This window comes from Felis catus, chromosome D4 (assembly GCF_018350175.1).
Source record: "Felis catus isolate Fca126 chromosome D4, F.catus_Fca126_mat1.0, whole genome shotgun sequence".
In the NCBI taxonomy this organism is placed as follows: domain Eukaryota; kingdom Metazoa; phylum Chordata; class Mammalia; order Carnivora; family Felidae; genus Felis; species Felis catus.
The window spans coordinates 8757355-8779463 of record NC_058380.1 but is presented as its reverse complement, the minus strand read 5'-3'; the positions used below and the strand labels follow the sequence as shown (position 1 = coordinate 8779463).

Below are 22109 nucleotides of genomic sequence, written 5' to 3'. Positions count from 1 at the left end.
GCAGCAGAGTAAGTGAGCTGAGGGCGTTTGCGGTCGAAACGTCCATCTTGCGTGTGTACAAGTCGCCTTCCAAGGTCAATATCACCGCACCTAGTCCAGTGAGTTTTGGTGTTCAATCTTAGAATGGAGCTTTTATGGCTTGGTAAGCCCGGGAGCTGCCCAGAGTTGCCCTCTCTAATCTAGACTTTGCTTCCCAAGAGAGTTGTGGTTTCTACCCTAATTACCACCAAACTGTGACCTTGATTCATTCGGCAGGAATCTGAATCCAAGCACAAACTGGCTAGTCTGCCTGGCTTATCGTTATCAGCCTAGCGGGCTGCTAGATTGAGATTCTAGCCCTAGCAATGACTTTCTAACACTTGAAAATATTTAAGACCCGTGATTCCGGATCCTCATTTGAAGGACCAGCAGAGAAGGAACCATGCGTGGTAGTGTAACATGATGACTTCTTTTTGGTGACAGTGTCCTAATGCTTATTGCAAGTGTCTTGCCTGTTACCTGGTACACAATAGTTTTAGCTAACCATCCGATCCGTGGTCTATCCATTGAGAGATAACTGAGTCTTTGCCTTTCAAAGTGAACTGCCCCTTTCTCGTTCAAGTTATCCGTCGCTTTAAGTTACCGATAGATTGCGGTTCTCCTCTCCAATTAACTTAAGAGTCTTCAACTCTTTTCTGGGTCCTTTATTTCTGTTCTTATTCAAGAGTCCCTGCCTCTTGTACACACCGGGACGGCTTGCTAGATACTCCACGAATTTGGATATCGATAGAGATCCACGTTAGCTTCTTAGTGAGGCTGGAAAGCTAGGGCTCCTGATCTGAGATCCCGCATGCTGCACTGTGGGACCAGAGTCTGGAAAGCACGCGCGGGACACGTGCTCAGCGGAGCCCGCTGTCTCGCCGCAGGCAACATCACGTGTGGCCCCGATGAGTTCACGTGCTCCAGCGGCCGCTGCATCTCCAGGAATTTCGTGTGCAACGGCCAGGACGACTGCAGCGACGGCAGCGACGAGCTGGACTGCGCGCCCCCGACGTGCGGCGCCCACGAGTTCCAGTGCAGCACGTCCTCGTGCATCCCCCTCAGCTGGGTGTGTGACGACGACGCCGACTGCTCCGACCAGTCCGACGAGTCCCTGGAGCAGTGCGGCCGCCAGCCGCGGATGCACACCAAGTGCCCCGCCAGCGAGACCCAGTGCGGCTCGGGCGAGTGCATCCACAAGAAGTGGCGGTGTGACGGGGACCCCGACTGCAAAGACGGCAGCGACGAGGTCAACTGTCGTACGTAGCCTTCTTATCAGTAGGGCCTATTCCCTCCTCCCCCTCCCCCTCCATGCCTCGGCTGGGACGGCTTGGCTGACCATCCCATGGTCTTGCCTCCCCCCGCCCGGCAGCTTCGCGAACCTGCCGCCCTGACCAGTTTGAGTGTGAGGACGGAAGCTGCATCCACGGCAGCAGGCAGTGCAATGGTATCCGAGACTGCGTGGACGGCTCTGATGAGGTCAACTGCAAAAACGGTAAGGGTCTCGCGTCCTGGGGGTGAGTCGCAGGATTGCTCTGAGCGGCCCCACCATGGAATCTCACTTTTGTGTTTCTCTCTGTAGTCAATCAGTGCTTGGGCCCTGGCAAGTTCAAGTGCAGAAGCGGGGAATGCATAGATATCGGTAAAGTATGTAACCAGGAGCAGGACTGCAGGGACTGGAGCGACGAGCCCCTCAAAGAATGTCGTAAGTGGACCCCGGCGGCCTGAGTACAGGGTGGGGAAGGTCAATGACCTGGCCCACAGTTAATGATGCCACACAGACCCGTACAGTGCCTGCTTAAACCACTTGTGGTGAACCGACTTCAGTTGTTGGGCTCCAGAGTGGCATTTTTATGCCTTAGAAGTCAAAGCAGTGACAAACTGGTACATAGTCTTACCTCCTTATAAATGACAGATCAACAATGGGGAAATTGACTAATTATACTTAGCCAACTAGTAACTTGCCAAGGAGACGGGTTTTCTGTCCCCCGAAACCCTCCAAGATGCATACCTTGAAGACAGATTAGATCTGAGGAGGAAAATCTTGGGTTGGGCCCGACTAACTAGATACCTTATCACAAAAAGCCCCAAGGTTGAATGTTCATCAGGGCAGACACCAATTTGGAGTAAGGTGCTGAGTAACTCTAGTCCCTTTTTATTTCAGATGTCAACGAATGCCTGGTTAATAACGGTGGCTGTTCTCACATCTGCAAGGACCTTGTTATAGGGTACGCGTGTGACTGTGCAGCTGGGTTTGAACTGATAGATAAGAAAATCTGTGGAGGTGAGTCAGCGAGGGAGCCTGAGCCCTGGCCGGGGTCGGGGGGGGGGTGGTGGGGGGGGGCTTGGAAAAGACTGTGTATCTCTGTATCATCTAGGCACAGCAAGACTGATTCTAATTTCCCTCCTAGACATTGACGAATGCCAAAACCCGGGAATCTGCAGCCAAATTTGTATCAACCTAAAAGGCGGTTACAAGTGTGAATGTAGTCGAGGATATCAGATGGATCTTGCCACTGGCGTGTGCAAGGCAGTAGGTAAATGGACTTGGGTTCGTGTTGCTCTGGTACCTTAGGAGCAAGTGCTTACGAAAGCTACAGCCAGTGACTCCAAGAGTCAACTCAACATGGAATTAAAACAGTGCAGCTCTTCCTTGATTTACGATGACGTCACAATCCAATAAACCCATTGTAGGCTGAAAATATCCTAAGTCGAAAATGCATTTAACATACCTAACCTGCCAAGTCGCGTGGCTTCGCCAAGCCCACCGTAAATGTGCTCAGAACGCTTACATTAGGTTATTGTTAGGCAACATCATCTAACACAAAGCCTGTATTATCATCAAGTGTCGAGTAGCTCCTGTCACGTATTGAGTACTGTACTCAAAGTGAGAAGCAGAATGGTTTTATGGGTACAGATGGGCGTTGGTGGATCGGTTGGTCACTCGTGTAATCGCGGGGCTGACCCCGAGCTCCTGCGCAGTATCATGAGAAAACATCCCAAGAGAGGTTGGTAGCACCTATCCCTGGCCCCGAGAAAAGATCCAAACTCTGAATTCAAAGTGTGGTTTCTACAGAACGCAAACCCCTTTTGTACCATCGTAAGGTTAAAAAGTCCTAAGTTGGGGACTATCTGTACTTGGGAACCGTGCTACTGACGCACAGTGCAGTATCATAGGTTAAACAGACTATCGTTTCCCCAGACACCTGCCTTAGTCAGTTTCTTTTGCGTCCGACACCATGAACACCCCCCAGGTTTGCTTACTCTCTGCTTCCCAGACTTGAGCGCAATCCCAGTAAGTAACTTACCCATCAGCCACCCTCCCATTGAGTGCTGTGACCCAGGATGACCTTTTTCGATGGTGGGAAGTACTTGCAGTCCCAGGGAGCAGGGAGTGCAGCAAGAATATTCCTCAGGTGTTTAGCATTGCCCTTACTTTACAAGTGCTCCTCCTCCAGGAGGAGCTGACTCAGAAGGACCTTCCCTTCTTACAGCAAAACCAAATAAACCTGACTCCTCTCTCGCAGGCAAAGAACCAAGTCTGATCTTCACTAATCGAAGAGACATCCGCAAGATTGGCTTGGAGAGGAAAGAATACATCCAACTAGTTGAACAGCTAAGAAACACAGTGGCTCTGGATGTGGATATCGCTGCTCAGAAGCTGTTCTGGGCTGATCTAAGCCAAAAGGCCATCTTCAGGTAACTTCAGTTCTGTGCATGGTGTCTCGACATCAAGTCCTCGTCACTCTGTCTTTGGGAAGGTTTGGAGGAATCTGTAGCTCCAATCTGGTGTCTGATGAGCTGGGACTCTTAAATCTGAACACTGATTGATTCTCCAACTATTATATGACTATCAGTTCCTCCTTAGAAACTAACAATCATCTGTCAAGTACAAGGTGGCTATAGCTATAGGATTATCACAAAGCACATCTTAACTTTTCCTATTTTCACCCCTTTCTCTTTAGTTAACTGACAACTGTTCATAGCTGCTATAAGCTAGAAATGGTAGCGACAGCTTTTTCTTAACCGCAACTATAGAAACGCAGACGATGGTTCCTGAAACAGATAGCTTCACTTAGAAATGGGTCATTCTTGCATATCGAATACGTAACAGCAACTAAATAACGGACAGTATTGTGTGGGACCAGTAAGAGGCATAGTGAAATAATCTGAGTGGTGAGCTGTGGTGTTACTAGAGTTTCTTCTGAACAAAGCTGTTGACCATTTGTAAACAGAAAGTCCATTCTCCAGGCTCTGATGGTGTCAAACTCTTAAATTTCTTGTGACCTATTCTGTTTCAGTGCCTCAATTGATGACAAGGTTGGTAGACATGTTAAAATGATCGACAATGTCTATAATCCTGCAGCCATTGCTGTTGATTGGGTGTACAAGACCATCTACTGGACGGATGCGGCTTCTAAGACTATTTCAGTAGCTACCCTAGATGGAGCCAAGAGGAAGTTCCTGTTTAACTCTGACTTGCGGGAGCCTGCCTCCATAGCTGTGGACCCACTGTCTGGGTTTGTAGTCTGCTTTTCATCTTACAGCCTTTTGGATGCTATCTGTGTATGCCAGGAGCTATCCCCGTGGCTGAAATAGTACTGAAATCCCAAGACTTATCAGCTCTCCACAACAGACGAGGTGGGGCACGTTCAGGGTGGTGTGGCCGTAGACTCAGCTCCCCACAACAAAGAATTATCCAGTTCGAGATGTCGGCGATGCCATGGTGGACTGTACCACAGGCCCTCCCTGGCTGTATGACCGCTGCTTGACATTAATGAAACGACAGGTCTGCTGTGACATGCACCAAAAGCTGTACCTGAGCCCTTGCGGCCACCCACCTTCTTTCCGAGTGATTTTTAATTTTTGTCTGAATTCTTTGTTACGTTAGCTCCCAATGAGCAAACCCAAGTACCAGCACGAGTCGGGGGATTGTGGTAACCACAATACCTCAAAGCTTTCATCTACATGTCCAAGTTGTCTGAGAGTCCGGGGGGAAATAAATGGACCTGTCTAGCAACACTTCACGGAGACATCTCCCTAAATTGCCACTAAATAATATAGGGAAGCAGCTGGGGAAGTTGACTGAGCCTGTAGTACCCACTGTTGACCCCCATGAATCCTCACTAGAACATAATCAGCCAGCCCCTACCCTAAAACTTAGCATGTATTTGTTTTGGGGTCCTCTGAAAGAATTGGCCTTTTGGAAAAGAAAGACCTAACCTGTGACTTGGGGTTGAAATATAAGTGCCACACTTATATAGATTAATATAGTCCATAATGAGCTTGTAGATTCTCAGTGTTCACTTTTGTTTCCCCGGAACATAATTTAGACCCTGAATTGTCACTGATCGTCTCTCGAGTTTTCTGTTCGTTCTTTAAATGCGTGTCGCAAACTACGAGTTTATGCCTTCCACACCGCTGAGGCTTCTCTCATTTAACTCTTGCCAGCTTTGTTTACTGGTCAGACTGGGGAGAACCCGCTAAAATAGAAAAAGCGGGCATGAATGGATTTGATAGACGGCCTCTGGTGACAGTGGACATCCAATGGCCTAATGGAATTACCCTTGGTACGTATGTTCTTCCTTCCTTGACCGCCAATTCTGCAGTTTTCGCTTCTCTCTACAGTTTATTCTGCACTATGGCAGACAGTTCTCTATGGTTCCCTTCGTAGCAGGACTTTTGGAAGAGAGTAACTGAGCAATTCAAGTGGGACAGTGGACTTAGCAAATTACTTGCTGCACCACCGCTAGCTTTTATGTCCATTTGGACCCAACAGGTGACAGGAATTCAGGGAAGCCTGAACTTGGGCCTTGGAAAAATCTCATCCCGTAGGGGCAGAACAACACGCTAGCTTAATACTTCTATATAATGTAACATTTCTCAAGGCAGCTCCCTGGAGAACCTCAGGCACTCCCTTAGTCCCTCAGAATGAATATGTGTACAGATTCTGCCAGATGCTTCACAAGGTTTGTGGGACCCCCTTACGAAACTGGGCTGGGGAAGGAACCCATGAGTGTAGAATGTTGGACTTTTTGGATATTTTCAATGGAAGCCAGAGCCGTGACAGCTTATCGTGCCTTGACAATTCTTTTCTTCCCCAGACCTTATAAAGAGCCGTCTCTATTGGCTCGACTCCAAGCTGCACATGTTGTCCAGCGTGGACTTGAACGGCCAAGATCGTAGGATTGTCCTCAAGTCTCTGGAGTTCCTAGCTCATCCTCTCGCACTAACCATATTTGAGGTGAGATGTGTGCCTCGTGTCTAAGTGCGTACCTCTGAGTTACTGTAGCGTCCTGGGGGCGAAAGAACAGGCACGCGGGAAGAGGGGGTTGGACACTTACAACATGGGACAAATTCCATGCTGATTTCTTCCGGCACTTTAAGAAACCTCAACTTGCATCTTTTATAGCCTGGGACATCCAGTGTCCCAGACCAGTGTTCAATAAATTTGGTCCATTAAATTGCAAGTAAATGATGACGACTTCAGATAATGACTTGTGTTAATCCCAGGTACACATGCTCGTTTGGGTGTTCTGTTTTAGGATCGTGTCTACTGGATCGATGGGGAAAATGAAGCAGTCTATGGGGCCAATAAATTCACTGGATCAGAGCTGGCCACTCTCGTTAACAACCTTAATGATGCCCAAGACATCATTGTCTATCACGAACTTGTACAGCCATCAGGTAACGTGGAGGAGCACGGCCCGGCAAGGCCACTGTAAGGACAGCAGCGTGACGTAGTACCTGCTTGGGGAGCGGTAACTCTTTAGCAACTCAACTTGGTCTACAATGGAAAATTTCCCTTCCTTCCCCTCACTTCAAACACTTCAACACTGATGGTTTTTTTTTTTTTTAATTTCTGACTTCCTCGAGAGCTGTAGAACTTCAACTCATGTGTTCCCTTCCAACCCTCAGCGTTCAGTCTTTTATTTCAGGCTTTCCATAACTTTTGGCCGTCAATCTCTTACACTAAGGTGATTGTACGATCATCAAAAGTAGCTTTATGCCAGAAGCTTTCTCTGCCTCCCCATCATGACACATCTTCTATGTAGATCCTCAACCACATCTGTTCATACTATCTCCTCAAAATACTTGACTGGTTCTATATAACAGAAAGCCTTAAACCTCCCTGTAGCTGGGCTCCTTCCACTTTGTGGGAGCAAGGCAAAGCAAAGACGAAGGAGAACATGCTCATCTCCTTCCCTTGAGTCTTCACTGTAAGCTTTGGACCAGTAGTGGGTACCTCCTTCCCCCGCCTGCTCCCTCAGCACCCACCTGTTCGAGGCATAATCCTTATGGGACTTCCAACAAGTTTCTTTGGATCTGTGGTATCCTTAAAGCATGCTTCCTGTGCCCTTATATTTTTTTCTTCACTGTACTGGTTGAGCTCCAAGGTTTGACAGATAGACAAGTTTCATCTCCTTGGGGACAAGGGCTCATGTCTTCAGCATCTAGAACAGGGCTCCATGTATAGTAGGCACCAGAATACCTATTTTAAAGGACTTTTATTTCTCAATAGGTAAAAATTGGTGTGAAGAAGACACGGAGAATGGAGGATGTGAATACTTGTGCCTGCCAGCACCACAAATTAACGATCACTCTCCAAAGTATACCTGTTCCTGTCCCAATGGGTACAATCTGGAGGAAAACGGCCGGGAGTGCCACAGTAAGGCTTTTTCCTTTACAACCACCAACGGGACGCAACAGTAGGCAACAGAATAAGACACTAGCCATAAAACCAGCCTGGGTTTTTAAAGAATTCTGTTCTGATTCTTGGAATAGATTTGGGAATGTATCTGCTACTTGCACGCCAGGGTTTCATGTCTGTACTTCAGAACTGACTTCTAACTCATGTCAGCATCAGGCGAGTCTGTAGCTGACTCAAGAGTGATTGCGACTATACTGATTTGTACCAGTGAGGCCCGTAACAGCACTGAGCTAGCCAACTTGCAGATAACTAAACCGAGTCTTAATATTTTCCTCCCAAGGGGCCATCATTACAGGAACCCTTACGGCCATCTTCTACTCACATTTAAACTTGACTTTCATCTTTGTCCTTAGCTTTTCATTGCGTGGCAAATTAAAGTCACTTCTTGTGAGCCAGGAATTCCCAGTGTGAGGCTTTTATTAGCTTACTAAGGAGTTCCTGCAGAGATTAGGTCAGTTTACTAAGAAAGTCATTAATTGCAAGGCAATCTGACAGTAAGAATAGTACGTTTGCTAATCTGGTTTTGAGAGCGTTTCTTGTAACTTCCAGGATGGTGCTGACAGGGGTAAGTGTGGCTGTGCATCTTCTTGAATTGTCAAATTCCAAATGCTGACTGTTCTGTCCCAAGTCTTACGTGTCTTTGGTTTTGCATGAAGACTTTCTTTCAGCCTTGGCCGTGCAACTTTAGCTCAGCAGTGATTTGTCTGTCTCCCGTGGTGTTAAGTAACCATTCTCATGATTTATCTGGACGAAACAGCTAGCCACTCTGGAACCTTGGCATTAACCAGGTTCTTGGTCTTTGTAATTCAGGTACTGCAACTACTGTGACTTACAGAGAGACAAAGGGTTTCAACACAATAGAAAGTTCGCCAACTAGTGGACTAGCTCCTGGAGGTACTGGGCCAGTACTGCCAACTGTGAATCTCAACTAACAGCCACACTCCCTGTATTTATTGCTTATGTAATTAATGCAGCCTGTAACTACTCATTCTGCCCCTGATTGGTAACATGCATTTGAACTCCAAAGACTTAGAGCCTGCAATTCTTAGCCTGTTCTGACTTATTAAGATTTCTATTAGCCAACTGTTAGTGAAATAGCTGTTCTAGCACGTGCCTCTCAAATACTTGTAGACCAGTTGCTCCTGGTATACACAGCAGTAGATACTAAACATCAGTAATGAGCACCGGGTATGAGGTGCTCCGCCAGACGGATACATTTCTAAGTCTGAATTCAGGTCCATCTAAACCGATTCCTTTTATTCTCCTGTAGGGATCAATGTGACCACAGCGGTAACGGAGGTCACTGTTCCTCCGAAAGGCACTTCTGCTGCCTGGGCCATCCTTCCTCTCTGTAAGTACAATCCCTACGTATCTGGGTCTGATGAATTTGTTCACCACCCACCAGATGGACATTTCTCATCCATCTAGAGACCCCTCTCCCATGGTCACAGTACTCGTGACATTGACCACATTCACTCTGTCCCCAGCATGGCACACGGAGTCCATATCTTTCTCTTCGATGGTACACTTAGCACAGTGACTCGCAGTGGTAAATTCTCAGCTATTCCATGAATGGTGCTGATTGCTCTCTACTTCACAGTTGTTGGTCTGGTTCTTCCCCTTTCACAACACGTCCCTTTAGGTAAAGAACACAGGTCTATTCCCCTCTGTGAAATGTATATGATGCGTCACACAGGGGAGACATAGAGATACTTTATTGCCTTCCTGAGGAGTTGGAGGACTCGTAGAGGGTAAATTAAAAATGGTTAAGAATTATTAAACTCAGGGGAAAGCACTTCTAGAGCAATTTTTGGGCATGAGGATTCTAAAGCACTGGGCTAAAAGGGTCACTTTATCCTCAAATACTGGATTCCAAGCCTAGCTAACACGCCTGGGGGAACACTTGGAAAGCCCTCCAGAAACTTGTGCAATTTTAATTCACTTGGCCCGGGAAGGGGCCCAGGACTCCACACTCGCCCACATGGCTGTGTGGAGCTTAGCACCAGTCCACGGAGTGACACTTAACCGCTGGTCTGAACTTGTCTCAAGCTCCTGACCCATTTATCTTCCAACATTTAGCCATGCCAACTTCCTAAAACCTAAAATTTGTATTCATGTCACCTATCACCGATCCCTGAACATGACCCTTTTTTTTGGACGTTTTGAGACTAGAGGCTGCCTAGTCACCTTCTCACTTTTTCCAGTGCTCTTGGCAATGGCAGCGGTGGGTGGCTATTTGATGTGGCGGAATTGGCAGCACAAGAACATGAAAAGCATGAACTTTGACAATCCTGTGTACTTGAAGACTACCGAAGAGGACTTGTCAATAGACATTGGCAGACACAGTGCTTCTGTTGGACACACGTACCCAGCAGTAAGTCAGCTTTGTGTCTTGATACACCACGGCTTGCTGTAGGACTTTCTGGAAAGGAGACGGCTGACTCAAGCTATGGCTGCTTGGGCTGGAAAGAGCCATTGGGATCACAGAGCCACCAAATACATCTACCACCCGGAGGGTAGACAGTCTAGCCTGTTAGAACACATGCCAGTCAGTTGCTAAGCATCTGCCCCATATAGAACAAGTAAGTCGATCTAAGGTCATCACTGTACTATTGGAGATATTTCTTGGTTATGGAAAATGTATGTACCAACTTATATGAACCAAGTGGCTCCTATTTGAACTGTTAAGGCCGCTGTCTACTGGACACTTAAGAATTAGCACGTCCTATATAGGGGAGTTGGCTTAAAGTCAGTGTATTAAGCGAGATTCGTTTAGCCATCAATACCAAATGCTTGGAAGTGGCCTATCCCACCTACTATAGCTAGCTTCCTTTCAGCAGCAGAGTCAGCTGCTTGTTCTTCAGTTGAAACACAACTGGAGTATTTGGCCTTCACTTAGGGAAGAATGTGAACCCAACAAGTACTCAGCACTCCCTCTCTCAAGCTCTTGGGCAAAACAAAGAATGGTGGTCAATTGATGGCACCCATGTGTCTTTTCCCTATTCTACTTAAGATCATTAAGTAGAATGGCAGCATCAGTTCCACTGTTTTCTCTGTCTACCAAGTAGATACCAATGGATTCAAGTTAAAATGCATCAAGGACACAACTCAATACTTTTTTGAGATCGGACTTCCTTCGATGCCCCTTCGGTCTCTGAATGACCAGCCCAAAAGCAAGGTCCATCATTTCAGAGACTGGAGTTACTACCAGTGAGTGACCACCAAGCTCATTCTGTACTCTTTCTCTTCCACAGATATCAGTTGTAAGCACAGATGATGATCTAGCTTGACTTCTGAGACGAGTCTTGACCTTTGAGGTCTAGACCAATACCCTCCCCCCACTTCGGAATGGTAACCGAGCCAACGCCTGAAGTCTTTCTTCCTCCAGTCTGGAAGAACATCAAGATATCTTTACATGGATCAAGCTTGTCTACTTGACCGTTTTTATATGACTTTTGTAAATATCCCTGCCCACATTCTACTTCAGCTTTGGATGTGGTTACCAAGTATCTAACCCTTGAACTTCTAGACAGTATTGCCACATCTGGCCAAATATGCACTTTCCCTAGAAAGCCATATTCCAGCAATGACACTTGTGCTATAGTGTAGACCACCTGTACATACATTGTATAGGCCATCTGTAAATATCCCAGAAAACAATCACTATTCTTAAGCACTTTGAAAATATTTCTATGTAAATTATTGTAAACTTTTTCAACGGTTGGGACAATGGCAATAGGATAAAACGGGTTACTAAGATGAAATTGCCAAAAAATTTGTAAACTAATTTTGTACGTATGAATGAAACCTTGGACCTCAGTGGAGGCTTGCAAAGACTGAGTGTTCAAACTACTGTACATTTGTTTTTCAAGTGCTAAAACAATTAAACCAAGCAGCTTACCCACAGTTTGTGCCTATTCCTCTAGGATAAACTTCTATAAACAGCCTGAGTAGAATCAAGCGTTCTAATGAACTATAGGAGCTACGTGATACAGACCTTGATGTTGCATAACTAAGCCTGTAATTTGGCTACTTTCTCTTACAACCAAGTACCAAGAGAACAAGGTACCACTTAATATTTGTTCCCCAATTATTTATTTTGTAAAAGAAGCTGACTTAGCCCATACCTAGAATTCCTCTTGTTCAGGGGAAAGTTCCTTTTCTCATTCGTTTGTTCCCTGATCTTGAAACCTGTGCTAAGATTTCTGCCAATTCTGCTTCTTCATGCTTAAGTCTCTGTTTTCCGTGTCCTATCATTATACGTAGCTCCAGGATGAGTCCTTCTTGTCCTTGAGCTAAGTATGTTCTGCTTTTATACGTGTACACAGTCTTCCATGAAGAGGGCTGGAGAGGTAACATTCAGTGCCGTTCTTGAACTCTAAGGTGGTGGTTCTCAGTGGGGTTAACATCTCCATCCTCTGAGAACTTGTTAAAAATGCAAATTCTCAGGTCCCTTCCCAGACCCGCCAAATGAGAAACTCTGGGGGTGGGGTCCAGGAATATGTTTCCGCAAGCCCTTCAGGTGATTCTGACGTAAGCTAACATTTGAAAAACCACTGTTCCAATGTGACTTCATGGATAACCTGCAGTACCTTCTAATTTTTCAATCTGGCTGGCATGGATTCCTTCTATGGAAAATGTCTGACATTTTTAGTATGAAGGGCAGATAAGGAATTTGGGTAGAAGAAAAAGTAGCACGGGGCTTTAATAAGTTTTCCGTCAGGTTGGCCATTGCCTCGTTTCTCTCAAGTCTCAGGATGTGGGCAAGCAAGGGAAGATAGGAGGCGTGAATTCCTGGGAAGATGCTCTAATTCCAAAATGAGGTGCGGAGTGTGCTGCAGAAGGCAGGATTCCTTTGGGGATTAAATGACCAATGCGGGAGCAAGAGGATGAAGAGGTATCTTGAGATAAGTGGATGACACATCGGTGGGTGACTCCCATTCCACTTACACGTGGAATGTAAGTAAGGCAGTTGACACCTCGGTTGTGGCTTAGGCAGAGATCAACAATCCAAGATGAAGTTGCTTCTGCCATATTGTTTAATAGATACCAGTTGTGATTTTGGTCAGATGGATCAAGGTGAAAGGCATGGGCTTTTGTTGGGGGGTGTGCAATTCCGGAATATAGAAGGAAGAGGCTGTAGCCGTGAAGGCAGGATTCTTCAACTGTCCACCTGTTACTTCCTCTTCAAATAGTCACTACACTAAAACAGGATGTGGCCTGCTGACATAGGGTATCTGAAGTGCCCATGTGATAAGTAGGTTAGCATTCATCGTATCTGAACTCTGAAGGCCCTTTGGTTGCCTGGTACTTTGACCCTATGCTACAAAACCCACTGATTTATTTTTTTTAATTGGAGCAACACAAAGTTCCCTCCTGGGAAGCTTGAAGATACCAGTGTTTTCCCCCATTACGAGGACTGTGTAGTGCTCATCAACTTTAAGGCCCAAAGCCATAGTTTTTAAGAATAAAATCAAGCAGCATTCTCCATCATCTCCTCTTACATTCCAGTCCCACCTGTATTCTTTTAGGTTCAAGGTCCCAGTCTCCAACCTTCTAAGAGTCTCCAACCTCCATCTCTTACCTTGCCCTACCCCCTGTAAGTAGCCAAGGACAGAAACTCTAACTCAAGTGCTGAAGATATGAAGTAACTACGTATTAAGAATAGTTAATATGGCTGGTCAATTCAGCATGTAATGACACTTTATGAAGAACTAGAGCCTTGGGCTTCAGTATCCAAATAAGAACTATAAGAATCCTACATGAAACATATTGGCCTAAGTTTGCTATGTCCACAGAGTTTACTAGACAAGGCGAGAATTAGTTAAGAGGTAAAATATGAAACTTATCAAACAATGAAGGAAGATGCTTGGAATCAAGTGAGTCGTACACAGTCACTGAAAGTGGGTCCTCCGGAGACTTTAGGACTTGCTGCAAAGACTGGTAAACAATGCGTAAATACATTTGTGGCCCCTGGTAAAGAAATCCAGCCGTGTTCCTGAGTCCAAATTTTGAAGTGGCCTTTGCAAGCTGTCTGTTTGGCAAGCAAGTACCCCAGTTGTTCAAACAACCCCCTTAAGACATTCTTACAGCTATTTTAAAGCCATGGCATCATCTTCAAGCCTCCAGTGTTCTATTCTTGATGAACACAAGGCAAAAAAAAAAAAAAAAGAGAGAGAGACTTCGACTTTGGCACTTACTTCTGTTCCTTATATCTTTGGAAGTCAGATAGCCCTTCTCAAAAAATGAGAAGACAGGCTTTAAATAGCAAAACTATAGGGCATTGAAAAGGACTAACTTCAGTTTAATGCTTAGAAATGGGAGACCTCACTGAAGTATACCTTTTAACTCTTCTCACCCCCCAAAGCAAAACATGCTGGTGGAATGTTCCATCTCACTAGTCTAACTAGAGGAATTTTCTAAAATTCTTACCTAGTGAAGAGGTTTATTCTTTTGAACCCAAATGGAAGCTAGAATCCCTGATTTTAGTGGGAGGGAAACTTGCAAATGGCTTATTCACTTTTGCTGTGATAACTTAGGTTCGGGAATTTAGAACACAACCTGCTCGTCCTGATCATGGAGTTTGAGCTCCACGGTTTCACAATTAAGCAACCAGCCTGACTCTTCGGAAAAACTGGAAATTATATGATCAATGTTTCAGCCACATCATGGACCTAAACTGTGGAGGTTCAGGAATATGTAGAAGTAGAAAGAGTCTCCAAAGATACCTTGTTTCCAAATATAGGAGACATGAATCTCAAGATTCTACAATGGCATTTTGGGGACTTACTTCTCTCAAGTCAAGCATGGAACTTTTCCAAGTCAAAACGGTTTCATGTGAGGGGGAGTAAGCCTTCTATATACATCATCCTTGTCTGCTTTCACAGATCAAAAGCTGAACACCAGTTAGCAGCGAGGTCCTATGCGTGAATCTTGGGGGGTCTGCAGATAAGCTATTAAAGAACAGATGACAGGAGTGTCTCATCTCTACTGTGTCCCCCAAATCCGTTGAGCACTTCTGAGCCTGGCTTATTCAAGAAACAGGAACCAAGGGGGACCACCGACTGACAGTCTCCCTGTAAACCTACTAGCGATGATCTCAGAAGGAAGCCTAAGATAGGCTGTAGGTGGGTCGTGGGCTCTGCAGGGGAGCAGAGGATCCAGAGTTTGCTTCTGCACTTTGCTTAAAGAGAAAGTCACAGATTGGCAGCAAGGAGGTTCCCAAGCACTGACTGTGGTGTCGGTCTTGATGTGGTCGTTTGGGCAAGCTGCTAAGCCCTTCTCGAGGTGGACGTGGTGTGGACTGTGTTGCTGTGCCATGGTGAGGGTTACGTGAGAGTCCACAGAAGGGCTCAGCACAGTGCCTGGCACGTAGCGGGTGTAAGGCGAGCGTTCCCGCTGGAGATGGCTCTCGATGCTACGCCTCCATTTATTCGTTGTGGCACCATCTCGAAAGTGCTAAGTGACTTTACCGGTGAGAGTGACAGTAACTTGACTCATTACTGAGCCTAACATGCATGAGACCTTGTCCCAACTGTTTCCCGCGACACTTGTCTGATGAGATCGAGGTGGGAAATTCAGGTGGTGGTATCACCTTTATACAGTTACAAAGTCTTCAAGGTTTACGTGATTTGAACCCTAGAAACAGAGCTGGTGTATCTCTGCCTCGACCTTTTGGCTTTACTGCCTGGGACATGGAAACGAGTTTTTGGTGGCCTGCACAGTGTTTGGATGGCAGCTCACACACTTTGAATCTCCCTTCACTTCTTACCGTATGCTTAAGAATATGCTAGATCGATGCTGGCATGTATTTTATGTGATTTTATGGGACCTGGGTAGGTCAATGTCTGCATGTGATAGATGGGAAAACTGGGGCCACTGATAACAGCAGATTCCAAACTCTACATGCTTACTGCCATTCCCCTTTCAGAAAAGGAGGCAGAGCTGTGTCAAGGTTAAGATGGATGTCACTCCACACGGTTGCGGAGTCCCCTTCACTACCGATGTTAGGGGTCCTTGAGCAGTTTCCTAGGTGTCTCAGATGCCCTTCATGGCTGGCATCCAATATGGGGGCATGCTGGATGTAGAAAACTAGCGGTCCCTCAGGTCAGCACAGAAGAATATTGTCAGTTACATGCGGTGAGCCAAGATTCCAGAAGTCCCAGCGTTATTTTCCTTGGCCGTCTATATCAAGTAGCAGCAGGTTACTGGATTGCAACGTGAGAGGTAAAGATTCTCTGAAGGAAGCGCTGGGCATGCAATATCCCTCCTGTGTAGACAGATACTGGAGCCAACAAGCTGTACTACCCCCTGTCATATGCTGTAAGGTTCTCCTAAGGAAAGACACGCCCAAGCAGAGAGGAAGGACAATAACTTGGGTCAACTCAACTGACTGATGGGTCTTAGGTATTCTGGAATCCACCCCTGACACCTGGGTTTTTCTCAGTTTATACACACGCACTGGGGGAAAGAAGTCTTTGGGGGAAAAAATACAATGACTGGCTTTGAAAAAACGGTATTGCCCCTTCTAAAATGTCACTCGATACCAAAATGCGATTTAAGAGCATGTAATGCCTCCGGAGTCCAGAGCGTATGATGACGTTCTAACGCTCAGGATCCTCAACTCCTAGAGTCTCATGTTGGGAACACACCCAGTCCTGCTGACCTGTAGATAAACATCTTTCTTTTATCAATAAACTGTACATGTAACTGAAATAAAAGTTTATTTTTTGAAATAACTGTCGTAAGTCCTTCCTTTTTTCCTACAGAACTTAAAACAAACAAACAAAAAAGCTTTTCCTCACATCTTTCTCCTTTTTTGCAACTCAAACACTGAAGATGGCTCAGTCGCCCCTTTCTGGAAAACGTCCTCAAAGGATGGAAGATGTCACCTTCCTTGCCACACTTAGAAGTACAGTTAGTGTCTCACCAGAAGAAGCAAAAGCCTCACCCTCTCCAGCTCCCCCTTCCCACTCCTCCCGTGAAAGAAATGAAAATCAAAGCTACTCTTACCAGGGAATATTAGGCCTCCCTGTGTGTGACAGAACAGATGCTTTGTGGCCTAAAGGAGGAAGCCCCCGGGGGTGGCAGGACAAGACTGGTCTTGAGAGACAAGTAAAATCATTTTGATACCTTACCCCCATCATCTCCTAAGTGGTTTGTGTTGAAACTCACCTAGGATTCTCCTGTGGTTTCCTTATCTCTTTTCTTCCCCCTTCCTGTATGTTCATCTGTTTTGTTTCTTAAATTCCACCACAAGAGACTCTTAAAGATAGAGAACAGGGATGCCTGGGTGGCTCAGTTCATTGAGCATCCGACTTTAGCTCAGGTCATGATCTCATGGTTCCTGAGTTTGAGTCCCGCATCAGGCCCTCTGCTGTGAGCACAGAGACCACTTTGGGTCCTCTGTCTCCCTTTCTCTCTGCCTCCCTCTCTGTCTCTCACTCTCTCTCTCAAAAATAAATTAACATTAAAAAAAAGAGAACCAACTGAGGGCTGATGGAGGGAAGTGGGTAGGAGATGCTATAGATGGGGGAAGGATACTAAGGAGGGCACTGTTGGGATGAGCACTGGGTGTTGCATGCAATCACAGAATTCTCCTCCTGAAACCAGGACTGCACTGTGTGTTAACTAAAATTCGAATTAGAAAAGTAAAAGAAATTCACATATGACAAACCTAAATGCTTACAAGTCTTAGAGATATTCCATCTGAAATTTTTCTAAGCAGTAAGCCCCTGTTGAAATCCTACTGTGTGCTAAACCTTGATATTGGCTCAAGGAATCAGAAACAGTAGTGGGGGGGGGAGGAGAAAACTAAGTTGAGGGAAAAAGAAATTGCTCCCCCCACTGAAAAAATCTTTAAAAGCTCCAGAGTAAGTCCTTAATGAATAAAATGATTCACTTAATGAAAGGTTGAGTGAATACCAGCTGTGCAGTGAGAAGGAAGCAGTGAGTTTGGACCTTTCTTCCACTACTTAATTAGCTACACCCGCAGGTAAACTGCTTGCCATCCAAGCCCTGGCCTCCCATGGAAGTAACACCCACTCGCGTTGGCTTCTAATAAGAAAGAGAAGCAGGGGTGCCTGGGTGGCTTAGTCGGTTAAGCGGCCGACTTTGGCTCAGGTCATGATCTCGCGGTCCGTGGGTTCGAGCCCCGTGTCGGGCTCTGTGCTGGCAGCTCAGAGCCTGGAGCCTGTTTCAGATTCCGTGTCTCCCTCTCTCTGACCCTCCCCTGTTCATGCTCTCTCTCTGTCTCAAAAATAAATAAACGTTAAAAAAAAAAAAAAAAGAGAGAGAAGCAACCGATATCAAGTGCTTCACTCAAATAACTAATGTTTTCCTCTCTCATGCCAAAAAGCCAGCGTTCATTTTAAAAAGAAAGTAAGTCAGGGGCACCAGAGTGGCTCAACTGGTTAAGCAGCCGACTCTCGATTTGGGTCATGATCTCGTGGTCATGAGTTGGAGCCCTGCATCGGGCTCTGTGCTCACAGCTCAGAGCCGGCTTCAGATCCCTTTTCTCCTTTTTTCTGCCCCTCCCCCACTCGCTCAGCCATGCTCTCTCTCTCTCTCTCTCTCTCAAAAATCAATACACATTAAAAAAAAAAATAAAAAGAACAGAAGTTAAAATGTTTCACTTGTGCCCTCTTGGAGACCTGATTGTGGTCTGCACATTCACATTCAATCCCATTTGCAAGGGTGTCCCCTTGAAATGCTAGCATTTGGCCGCCGGTTTTTACCCCCAAGAGAGAAAGATGAATCCTCCTGCCTCTGGAGGCTTTGCGGAAAGTCTTGTGTGCACGGCCCTCTGCTGATTAGAGGGCACAGGCTACTGGTTCAATTATACAGAGAGGTCTGTTTCATCAGTGGGAAGGGACAATGCGAAACTCTGCACTGCTCCCGAAGGTCAAGTTAGCATGCTCTTTCGATCCATCAGGCTCCACCATGTGATGGGCCCATAATCTAGGACATGTCGGAGAATGCTAAATTTGGGTTCTGAACATTTAACTAAAGCTGTAGTCTCTCCTTTGGAGACATTTTTGCCTACCTGTTGACTGGAGACAGACCAGATTTTACACCCATGGTTGCTTATGTTTTCTTACATTCACCCGTTTACATGTGAACTTTGCTGAGGATGAGGACTTTTAAAGCCAAAAGCCCATTTGCCTTTTGGGCCGACCCAAAAGAATAGCCCTGTGATTTCCCGAGGAGGGCTTATCAACACTGGACGATGGTTTTAGGTATAACTAGTTACCAACTGGCCTCTGGGGGGCCTACAGTGACAGTTACTAAAGTATCATAGATGGTTTTATACTTCATATGTCCTAGTATGAATGTGCATTATGGGTTAATGCAAAACATTCTTGGATTTTTAATGAAACTGAGGAAGGATGTATGTGGACCAACCCTTCAGAAGGTGCATATGTATGTGCACATATACACACACACACACACACACTCCCCACATTCTCTGTCCTCGCTTCATTCATTTGGTCAACACCTCCCATGTACCAGGCTTTGTTCTGGATTCTGGGGAACTAGTGATAGGCCCAAGCCCCAAACTTCCCGGGGCTCATTCTAGCTGGGAGTCAGGCACAGAACAGACATTTAATATGCCAGATAGTGATTAGAGCTACAAAGGAAAACCAAACAGAGTAAGGGACCGAGAATGACAGAATGTGCTGTTTTAGGTACAGTGGTCAAGGAAGCCCTCCAAGGAAGTGACCTGAGCAGAGATGCTGGACCAGGATGTATGGGAATGAGCCACTGAGGACACAGCAGAGGTGGGAGGTCCTGAGGCAGGAACCTGCTTGATCCTTGTATGACAAAGCAAGGCAGCCACATAGCTGGAAGTGGCCATGGTAGAGAGGGAGGAGAGAAAAGCAAAGACCTAGTGGTGTAGATTTCAAGGGCTATGACTGGGATTTAAGACCTTTGGGGGTGGATAGGTGGCTCAGTCGGTTAAGTGTCCGACTTCGGCTCAGGTCATGATCTCACGGTTCGTGAGTACCAGCCCCGTGTCGGGCTCTGTGCTGACAGCTTGGAGCCTGGAGCCTGCTTCGGATTCTGTGTCTCCCTCCTTGGTCTCCCTCTCTCTCTCTGCTCCTCTCCTGCTCGTGCTCTGTCTCTCAAAAATAAATGTTAAAAAATTTTTAGAAGTCTTTTTTTTAGAGCAAGCAAAAGAGAGCGAAAGTGAGCAAGCAAGCAGGGGAGAGGGGCAGCAGAGAGAGACAGAGACAGAGACAGAGAGAGAGAATCCCAAGCAAGCTCCACACTCAGTGCAGAGCTCTTACATGGGGCTCAATCTCACAACCCTGGGATCATGACCTGAGCCCAAATCAAGAGTGTGACACTTAGCCAATTGAGCCCCAGGCTCAGGCACCCCAGAATTTAGCATTTTAAGTGACGGGACATCTTTAGAGGGTTTGGGGGCAGGAGAGTGACTTCCCATCTTAAAGGGATCACGTTGACTGATCTGCTGACATAGATTGCAGGGACATAATGGCAAAACAGGGAAATCCATTAGCGGGCTACAGCAGGAAGGCAGGTAGAAGGCCATGGCTTGGGCTGGGCTGGTGGGGGTGCGAGAAAGCTCTACTCCGCATCTGGCCTGCAGGGATGTGCACAGGCTTTCTCCCGGAGTGGCCAACCTGTCATGACAGGTGGTCCGTCCTTCAGGAGAACCTAGCTGGTTCCTAGCTCAGCTGTGCTATCTGCACGGTCTCAGTCCGGCTGCCCCCCGACTGGGCAGGGGTGACAGGCACCATCCCTGCATCAGTGGACAAACTCAACAAGGCTGCATGGAAGCTGGGAAGGAAGCCTGAATCGAGAAGAAAAGAGCCCGGAGCGTAATTCCCAATTCACCCAAGTACAAGGGTTTCACCCGTTCAAAGGGAGTTCTTTCCTACCTTCAAGGTAGAGCCCTCCCCGGGGTCACAGCTTGGCAGGGTCATTCTGGTACGGAGCTCTGTGCAGGCTCTTAAGTAATGTCCTCTAGAGGCAGGTTTTCTGCAGGCGGCACCATTGACATCTATGTAATGGCTTTAGACGGGATCGAGCAGTTTCCATCTATTCAACTGCTGTCTATTTTCCATATTAACTGCCTTATCCCCAGAGGCACTGGAGAATTCTCCAAACCACTTTCCCTAAGAAACTTCAGGGTCCTGGGTCAAAAGACACCCTAAGGTCACGGAGGCTGGTACTTGTCTGACACAGTTGGTACCAGGCCCCAGGCGGAGAAGAAGAAAAGGTCTATCTCAAGTGACCCAGCAAGGAGACCCCCATCCACCAGACAGCCCCCTAAGTCACCCACAGCGTAATGTTCGCTCTCGTAAGGCGGCTAGAAACGCAGCAACAGCCTGTGAACCTTGAGCATAAAAAACAAAAGAGAACACTGTTTTGGAAAATCAAAAGCAATCCTAGGAGCCTCGTTTTTTCCTTTATGTAGGAAGAAGCAAGGTCAGGCTCTGAAGGGCACCCGTGCATGTCACAGAGTAGAAGCCAAATATTAACAAACAGTTCTGAGACCGAAAAAGCAGCCTCTTCTCAGACGTCAGCCCCAGTACCTGCTTCCACTCAGAAAAGAAAACCAAACTTCTTTATCTCAGGATCTGGGATCCTCCCACAAGGAGGCGGCTGAGCACAGAGGCTACGTGCTCTTCTCCTCACTTCTCCCTCCCGGCAGCGGGCACAGTGTTCCAGGCCTCTGCGAACGGTCTCCATTAGGGGGCAGATAAGATTTCAAGGGGCCTAAATGATAGTGCCAATTTGCCTACAGTGGCACGCCAGTGAGTCCTCTCAGAAATCCAGGGAAGTTGGGCTGGGAAAAGGTTGCTTTTAACCCAAACTGACGGTAGCTCCTTTTGTCCTGGGAGAGGGCTGGCAACATCCTGGGGAAGGGAAATTTCTATATTGCCAAGAGAGGAGGAAAACCTTTGGGTTCACCAAGAGAGTCCCCAGCTGAGGGTGGGGGACCCCCCCTCCCCTCTCTAAAGATATGGCGCTGTACCCCGAGAGGGCTTGGACCAGGGGTGGGGAAGGGATGGGAAGGACCAAGGCGGTACACCGTGGACATTGGGGCTCAAGCGGGCGGGCCACAGGAACACGTCACCTACAACTGTGGACAGGTCACAGTCTCTGTGCCCCCAACCCAACGCTCTCACGTCTCCTGCCCTCTGGTCAAGTTTATGGCACCGTGACGGCTGGTGTGACTGGCTTTTGATGAAAGTCCTAGAAAGGAGCCCAGGCCTAGGTCTGGGCTGACACGGCAGAACCAGGAAGGGACTTTCAGAACAATCCAGTAACTCAAATGAACTTAGGAGTTGTGAGAGCTCAGATCCACAGAGTGCAAAGCTTCCAGAAGTCTCTGGTGAAGAAAGTGGGC

The 22109-nt window shown here is 46.7% G+C and overlaps 1 protein-coding gene and 1 long non-coding RNA gene across 5 annotated transcripts in view; one reads left to right on the top strand and one right to left on the bottom strand.

Annotated features, from left to right (window-relative positions):
• VLDLR (very low density lipoprotein receptor) overlaps positions 1-11635 on the top strand; it is a 31184-nt gene extending 19549 nt beyond the window's left edge. For 2 of the 4 annotated variants that reach the window (XM_023243306.2, XM_023243304.2), the window contains 15 exons: positions 906-1277; positions 1391-1513; positions 1601-1723; positions 2183-2302; positions 2430-2555; positions 3546-3717; positions 4320-4538; positions 5470-5588; positions 6123-6262; positions 6564-6705; positions 7541-7687; positions 8540-8623; positions 9000-9080; positions 9934-10103; positions 10984-11635. In XM_023243306.2, coding sequence (XP_023099074.2) covers positions 906-1277; positions 1391-1513; positions 1601-1723; positions 2183-2302; positions 2430-2555; positions 3546-3717; positions 4320-4538; positions 5470-5588; positions 6123-6262; positions 6564-6705; positions 7541-7687; positions 8540-8623; positions 9000-9080; positions 9934-10103; positions 10984-11019 — 2174 coding nt within the window. In that variant the 3' untranslated portion in view covers positions 11020-11635. The remainder of the gene's footprint in view (positions 1-905; positions 1278-1390; positions 1514-1600; positions 1724-2182; positions 2303-2429; positions 2556-3545; positions 3718-4319; positions 4539-5469; positions 5589-6122; positions 6263-6563; positions 6706-7540; positions 7688-8539; positions 8624-8999; positions 9081-9933; positions 10104-10983) is intronic. The other 2 variants (XM_023243307.2, XM_023243305.2) reach the window with 1 other exon arrangement.
• LOC123381480 overlaps positions 1-22109 on the bottom strand; it is a 155694-nt gene that overhangs the window by 22602 nt on the left and 110983 nt on the right. The gene's annotated exons all lie outside the window — the stretch shown is intronic.